The sequence below is a fragment of the Pinus tabuliformis genome, chromosome 1_2 (assembly GCF_031772625.1).
Source record: "Pinus tabuliformis cultivar Carrire ecotype Pingquan chromosome 1_2, CPIR1, whole genome shotgun sequence".
Lineage (NCBI taxonomy): Eukaryota > Viridiplantae > Streptophyta > Pinopsida > Pinales > Pinaceae > Pinus > Pinus tabuliformis.
This window is the reverse complement of record NC_142298.1, coordinates 852,030,208-852,038,273: the sequence shown is the minus strand read 5'-3', so window position 1 is coordinate 852,038,273 and position 8,066 is coordinate 852,030,208. Positions and strand designations below refer to the sequence as shown.

Here is an 8,066-nt window from a genome sequence, read left to right as displayed (position 1 = left end):
GGATTAACTCACTTGATTGTTGTTAACATTGTTGAGCATTTGAGTAAATTATGAGTAGTAGGTGTGTTTCAAGGACAAATATAATGTTTCCAAACATTTTAAGCACGAGTGGTTAGCCCAATCAATCATCACCAATAGTGATGGGCATTTAACTAGTTCCATATGCTTAGCATTTGGTTCATTTCCTCTATAAATTACATTCACCTTGTAATATTCTAGATTAATGAGTTTACTAAAAATTCCATCCATAAATGTAAGTATATCTTGAATTTAAGACATTTTAAAAGTTTCACCCACCATATTTGGTCGTCAGATCCACCATCAATGATATCTTGGTTATGCACTCACAAACTGTGTACTTACCTTTCATGCAGTAAACAACTAAGAAACTTAGAAACTTTGAATGATCATTATTCACGTGATGTAAATAGATGCCCCACCTAATGACCCACTAACGAGTATCTTAATGAGATAAACTCGAGTCATTAAAAAAATGATGCAGATTATACCTTATGAACAGGGCAAGCTTTTAAGGCTCTACATTTATCAAATGTAACAAAGCACTCAGCAACTATTTCAGCCGAAGAATCATGAGCTGGCTTGACGAATGCCTGCCCAGGGTGTCGGTTGGACGATTGGCCGCGACAACCAAGCAACTGTATGAAGAAAATAATTAAAATAATACAAAATAATCAACTAAACATTCCAAATATAAATATATACAAAGTAATGTATATTCACTTCCGCTCACCTTGGCATTCACACCACCGGGAATAATTCTGTTTTCTGACTTCAAGTAGTCAGCTCTGGTATACTTGGAGAGCCCCCTAACAGATGAGTACAACAATGAATTATTTGATCTCTCGTAATTAAGTGTAAAAAGTTTACGAGTAATTTGTGGATTAGCATACCATTTTCTGCTGACAATAACTTATAACTTTCTGCCTACCAGGGAATTTAAACTTGTCACGACACAGACCTTCTTGGGCATGATTTGAGTGGTTGCCCCTGCCATCTTACTGAAAGGAGCACTTGCCCTAACGCTCCTTTCATACCAGTTTTAAGCCTGTCTCCCAATGAAAGATCATCATTATTATTCAACATAGTAAAAAAAAATATCAATCTTTTTTACAAGATTGCTCAAAGATAATTCACCTATTTTGATAATATTAGGTGAATTATACTCCTACTTGTTCTATCTACAGGAATTAATTTTGTTTAGATGAAATTCTTACTTTAAATTTGGATGACTAAAAATCATCATTGAAGCGTAGAATTACATTACCAAACCTCATATTTCATATTTGATCATGTATATGTATGATCATGGATCTTGTTCATGTATGAAATTAAATAACGAAGTTACATATTCAGTGAATTACCCAACTTGAAAACTTTGCGTAATAAACTGTTTAAGAGGAATAACATGAAATCAGAAAATATTGCCAGTTTACAAAAGTCTAATAGTACAACTTTGGTGAGCTCAGTAACTTAATGCAAATGGCCTTCTATTAGAGGAATATAGAAATATGTCGGCTGACAACAAAGAATTATAGAGATACTGCCCACATTTAAAGCTAACAAATAACCAGGTTATATATTGAGTGTAGTCTGCAGAGAACCCCATGTGTCTAGGTTATAACAGTCAAAGCAAATATTTTTGTTGATATGAACTTCAAAAATTCAAGTTATACAGAGGTATTACACTAAAAAAAAATAATCATATTGAGTGTAGTCTGCAGAGAAGCCCTCTGTTTCTCAGTTATAACTATCAAAGCAAAAAAAAATGATATTTACTTTAAAAATTCAAATTATACAGATGTACTACACTAATACCAACCCAAAACACAACAAAAGAGCATTGCGATATGATGCAAAAAGTTAATTGCAAATTGAGCACCTTTGACATTTCCTTAACAGAGAGATTCAAGGAACTCAAGCTAAAGATTACAAAGGATTTGACAAATCTGTCGTGACATGCAGCAAAGCCATGGAGGTACGCTACACACAGATCCTACAAATCTCCAATACCCAACCATAGAATAAGATGAGAAACGGGTGGAAAATTACCTGAACGACACATTTTAAAGCTTCTGGGCATGTGAATTATGCCTTAGATGTTGAAATTTCAAAGCAAAGCTATATTTTATATTTGATGGACTTTTCAGATGGCAGTGATCTAATAACAAGCTGTTCAGTGCCAAAGATTCTCTACATCAATTGACAAGAAAGACAAGAAAAACAATCTCAAGAGGAAAACTGATGTGAACTCCCAAAGTACTCAAATTGAAAATAACTATGATAGTCACAGGTATGAAAAAAAGCCTTCACAATGGGGAGGTAAAATCACAGTAGGGCTTTCTTGAGATTTATAAATATTCACCAAATGACCACAAAAGTGCAAAACCAACACCTAGGTAATGCTGAAAACAAAATATAGAAAGATAGAGAAAAAGAGAAATGTAGATAAAGCATCTAACTAAGCTAATCACTAGGTCTAACCAACTCCAAAAGATATATAACAATATTCTAGGGGCATTGATAGAAAGTAAGAGTCCCAAGACTCAAAAACTGAACATCTTGATGCAGAGAGAGAGGAGAGTTGTGGATGGCATCAAAGATGACATCTCCTAGCCTGATTATCAAGGGAAAGAGGGCCAATCAAGGCAATGGCCCATTGTCGAAGTCCTTGAGCAACAAGGTGGGATATCACTAAACAATCCTAGGGAAGGCATAGTTGTGAGGAACCCCTGCTCTCCTACCATCCAAGGTCAAAAGGAAGACACAACAGATATATATCTGGATGCTCAACTAATGCTGGAGGTAATCTGACAAATGAAACTGGTACCCTACTCACAGATCCTACGCTACACACAGATCCTACAAATATCCAATACCCAACAATAGAATAAGATGAGAAATGGGTGGAAAAATACCTGAATGACACATTTTAAAGCTTCTGGGCATGTGAATTATGCATTAGATGTTGAAATTTCAAAGCAAAGCTATATTTTATATTCGATGGACTTTACAGATGGCAGTGATCTAACAACAAGCTATTCAGTGCCAAAGATTCTCTACATCAATTGACAAGAAGAACAATTTCAAGAGGAAAACTGATGTGAACTCCCAAAGTACTCAAATTGAAAATTAACTATGATAGTTACAGGTATGAACAAAAGCCTTCACTATGGGGAGGTAAAATCACAGTAGGGCTTTCTTGAGATTTATAAATATCCACCAAATGACCACAAAAGTGCCAAACCAACTCCTAGGTAATGCTGAAAGCAAAATACATAAAGATAAGAAAAAGAGAAAGGTAGATAAAGCATCTAACTAAGCTAATCACTAGGTCTAACCAACTCCAAAAGATATATAACAATATTATAGGGGCATTGATAGAAAGTAAGAGTCCCAAGACTCAAAAACTGAACATCTTGATGCAGAGAGAGAGAGGAGTTGTGGATGGCATCAAAGATGACATCCCTTAGGCTTGATTATCAAGGAAAGAGGGCCAATCAAGGCAATGGCTCATTGTCGAAGTCCTTGAACAACAAGGTAGGATATCACTAAACAATCCTAGGGAAGGCATAGTTGTGAGGGATCCCTGCTCTCCTACCATCCAAGGTCAAAAGGAAGAAACAAGAGATATATATCTGGATGCTCAACTAATGCTGGAGGTAATCTGACAAATGAAGCTGTTACCCTACTCTAGATCCATTTGAACAATGGGAGTTTGTGTGATCTAATGTCTTGCTTGACATCCCTAAAATCAACCTTGAGATAATGAGTCAATCTCCCATGGAGTGATCTTGAAAAGAGACCCAAGATCTCACCACTGCATGTTATGAATAACTCTAGGGCTCTCGTTGTCTCTGTTGTTGCCTCGATCAAACAACAAAAGGTGATCCTCTCAATAGTCCCATGGCAAGGTGCGGCATGCCAAAATCGAGATCTATGGTTGAAAATCTCCTTTATCAAGAGGGCTAGGCATCTCTAACACAATAATAATAAAAAAAAAAAGTGGAAAGCAAGCACCCCAAGTCCCCTACAGAGACGGTAGCATCCTTTACCTAAAGATGAGGGCACCCTTTGTCTCCAGCTCATGGAGATGGCACATATGGCAAATCCTATTTGGATGTGGAAAATGGTGAACAATCTCCACCTGAAGTCTATGAGATCCAACTCATTCCCAAGGGATCCAAAGTGAATGCATTCAATGTCTACATGTACAAGGAGTGAATCTAACAACAATATTTATGTGTTGTGGTGTGGTAGCATCTGCTCTAATTGTGCACATCAACCAATTGATTGAATTATTTGTTCTTGATCAATGATTCTATTCCACTGCATTCACGATTTTGCAGCAAGGTGTCAATAAATGTGCCAAAAAGGTTTAGATCCTCTCACTAAATAGGTTAATGATTTTCTTCTAAGCTATGCTTGAGTGGAAGGAGTTACCTTAATTGATAGTCTTGGACTATCCATCTGTCCAAGACACACCTATCAAAGATAGATGGTGCTCATAAATGACCAAGTTCAAGTTGTGAAAAGCTACAAGGTTAGATGCATCTACTGAAGATTACAATTTTTTTAGTCGAGAATGTATGTCTTATTGGCATTATGGGTAAATAGAAATTCGAGTAGATGAGAATTGGTAATATATAAATTACAAGTGTACAATTGTTTGTTGAATATTTAGATCCTCACTAAATATGTTAATGATTTCTTCAAAGATATGTTTGAGTAGAAGGAATACCTTAATTAATAGTCTTAGATTATCCACAGTCCAAGACACAACATGTACAAGAGGCTATCACAAGAGAAAATTCATCACATATTTCCCCTAGGTTCCATATTGATTCTAGTGTAACAATTGGTCTCGAACCACAACCAACTCTTGGTTGGTATAATTAAGAATAAAATGGAACCACTTACACAAATCTCAATCTCATACCATCTCCAAGGATGCATGGAACTTATGAACTTCAAAGTTCTATAGCTATAAATTTCTTGACAAGCATGTTGCTCCTAGGTGGGATTTGCTAAATGTAGCTATTGATTATATTAAATATAGTTGAAATAGCCTTTGAACAAATTTGTAATAGCATGGGAAAGGTAGCAATGTCTAAGAAACCTATCAAAAACAACATGTAAGTTAATCAAACCAGTGTTGTGAAAATCGCGATAAAATCGGAAAATCGCGATTTTTTGAGTTTGGCGATATTATTGCCCGATTTTTATGCTAAATTTTTTTTCACAAAAAATCGCGATTTTTTGGGAAAAAATCTTTGGGAAAAAAAATAAAAAATAAATCTCCAATTTTTTGATGAGGAGGAGGAACAACAGGAGGAGGAGGTGACACAACCTACCCAGGCTACCCTTGTCACTAGTAGAGGACGTGGTCTACCTCCTGTAGCTCCTAGTTCTTCAGCTTCTAGAGCATAGCAGAGTCCACAGCCAACTCCACCGACATCTACATCTAGAGCGGTAGAGGAAATAGTAGTATTAGACTTTAATTATTTGGTTCATTTCATTGTATATGACATTATGACTCATGATATGAGATACATTATTATATTTTTTGTTGATATTTTGAGGCTAAGTTGGGACTCAGTAGTCATGACTTACTATTCAGGACATGATTCACTGTTATGTGTGATGTAACACTAGAAATGATATTACACATCTTATATATTAGTTATTTTATCATATTGATGTGTCAATGTATTTATTTTATGTTGTAGATGCTTTAGATATTAAAAAAAATGAACATTTTTGTATTTTACGATTTTTTCCCAATTTTTACCGATTTTTTCCCGATTTTTACGATTTTTTCTGACTTTTTCCCCTCGCCGATAATATCCTGATAACGATTACTGCAACATTGAATCAAACAACATGGGTACCTATACTATTCACCAACTCTAAATCTAAATAAGAAGGGAAACAAATGAGAAACTAGGAGGAAACAAAATGGAGGCTGCTAACTAGATTCCCCATAAAACTAAAAGGGAATACAATAACAATAACTGATATTCCCACTATCACAAATTGTTTTGAGTTGTCCTAACAATAATTCACGAGTTGTCCTAACAATAATTCACCTTCACCAGGAAATAACATAGGTTTCTACAAGCCCCATGTAGATGGAAATTATACTATCATTTCACCCAAAAAAAATTGAAAGAAAATTAGGCAAGACTAATTATCATTTGCCCTGTCACACGCTGTTTTGAATTGTTTTGACATTGCTTCACCACAATATAACATAGGCTTGACAAGCCCTATGTTAAAATGGGCATGTCATGATGGTGTATAGTGGGTGTTCAAAGCCTCCCGTGAAATGTTCCAAGTCAAAATCCCTCCAAACCACCAAGAAGTCTAGGGTTTCTATGGCAGGAAACTCAAATGCAACCTACAAAAACTCATATTTATCCTAAAGCATCCATCTAGATCTAGCCTAGAAAAATCACAAGAAAGTAACTTGTCATCCACAAGGTAAAGGAGACTAATACTATATGCAAGGTATGTTGAATGTACAAAAAGCCATGCAAAATCGCTGGACATTCCCAAAAATATGAAGTTGTTTACAATCAAGAGGCTCAGTGTACCTATTGAAGGCATCGTATATGCCGCAAAACATGGTGAGGTTGCCCTCCTAAAAATAACATACCCCAAGAAAGCCAATGTCTAGCCTCAAATCAAAAGGGCCAAATAGGTTAAAAGCTCCTCCAAAATAGCTCACAAGTCCGAGAGGTTTTGAAAATAAGAATATACCCTCAAAATCATGCACATGACCTCCACAAATGATGAAATGACCTTCTCTAAGTCAAAAATAATCAAGCCACATGTTCCCTAATCCTCCAAAGGGATTGGAGCTCTAATCCAACACAAAATAGCTAGAAAGATGATGAAATAGGAGGGCATTCAAGGATATTCAATGTAGAATGAAAAGAGGATGTGCATACATGCAAAATCTGCCCAAATGGGTCTTGAATGATGTGACCAACGCCTTGGGATATGTGTACTATCAAGTCAACTATGAAATTGCCCCATGAAATGTGATGTCACATGAACAATATCATTGAATCATCTGCAAAATTTCCAAGACAAAATGTGTTGAATATATAAAAGGGGGTTCTATGTTGAAAAAGGTAGATAACAGTAGTGTAAATAAAGAAGCATAAATGAAATGTGAAAAGCCAAGGAAGAATAGTTATAATTACGATAATTATAATTCACTGAACAAAAAATATGTCTTGATGCAAGCTTGCTGAAGGATGTGAAAGATGTGAACATGGTAATCTCAATACCAAAATAAGATACAATCCTACCATGATTATGTTATAGTTTTACCTCTAGGAGATAAGGTGGCATCGGCTACCTAGCAAGGATAGAAGGTGAACAAAATCAATAGGAAAAAAAAGGGAGGTATTGACACTAGTTGAGAACCTAGCATGTAATAAGGAGCCCATGCATGCAAATTGCCCAAATGTGCTTTGAATAATGTGACCAATGGCTTGGATAGTGTACTACCACTTATGAAATTGACTTATGAAATGTGACACCACATGAACAATCATAGAGTCAGTCCAAAGATCCATGGCCAAAACGTGTTGAATCCATAAAGGTGTTACATGCTTAACAAAATAGATAGGAATGGTGTTAAGAAGCAAGCATAAGTGAAATGCATAAAAACCAAAGAAGTATAGTCATAAATATTATAAAAAAAATTTAACAAAAGAGGTGTCTTCGTGTTACAGTTTGTTGAAGGATGCGAATGATATAAGAATGGTAACATTGCTACCAAAATATTTATAATCCTACAATGGTCATGTTAGAGTTTTATCTTTAGTTGGTGGTATGGTGACACTGACTCCCTAGCAAGATAAGAGGTGAACAAAATCAAGCTGAGACGAGAAAACAAGGGATGTATAATTGACACTGCTTTACACCATCAAAAATAAAAGGCAAAAATTTTCCAAATTAAAAATAAAGGGCATATAAAGTGGCAAAGTTGATGAAATAGCTATGACACTAAGAGCTAGTTATGCCCACATGTA

General features: G+C 35.6%; 1 protein-coding gene across 1 annotated transcript; it reads right to left on the bottom strand.

Moving 5' to 3' along the window:
• Positions 1 to 433: 433 nt before the first annotated feature.
• LOC149208610 (large ribosomal subunit protein uL16-like) lies at positions 434 to 1,062 on the bottom strand. Its single transcript, XM_089394106.1, has 3 exons — positions 980 to 1,062; positions 752 to 827; positions 434 to 656 (listed from the first exon to the last, which is right to left on the bottom strand). Exons 1-3 carry the CDS (start codon positions 1,051 to 1,053, stop codon positions 504 to 506), a joined length of 303 nt encoding a protein of 100 aa, XP_089250232.1. The 5' UTR covers positions 1,054 to 1,062; the 3' UTR covers positions 434 to 503.
• Between the last annotated feature and the right edge of the window lie 7,004 nt (positions 1,063 to 8,066).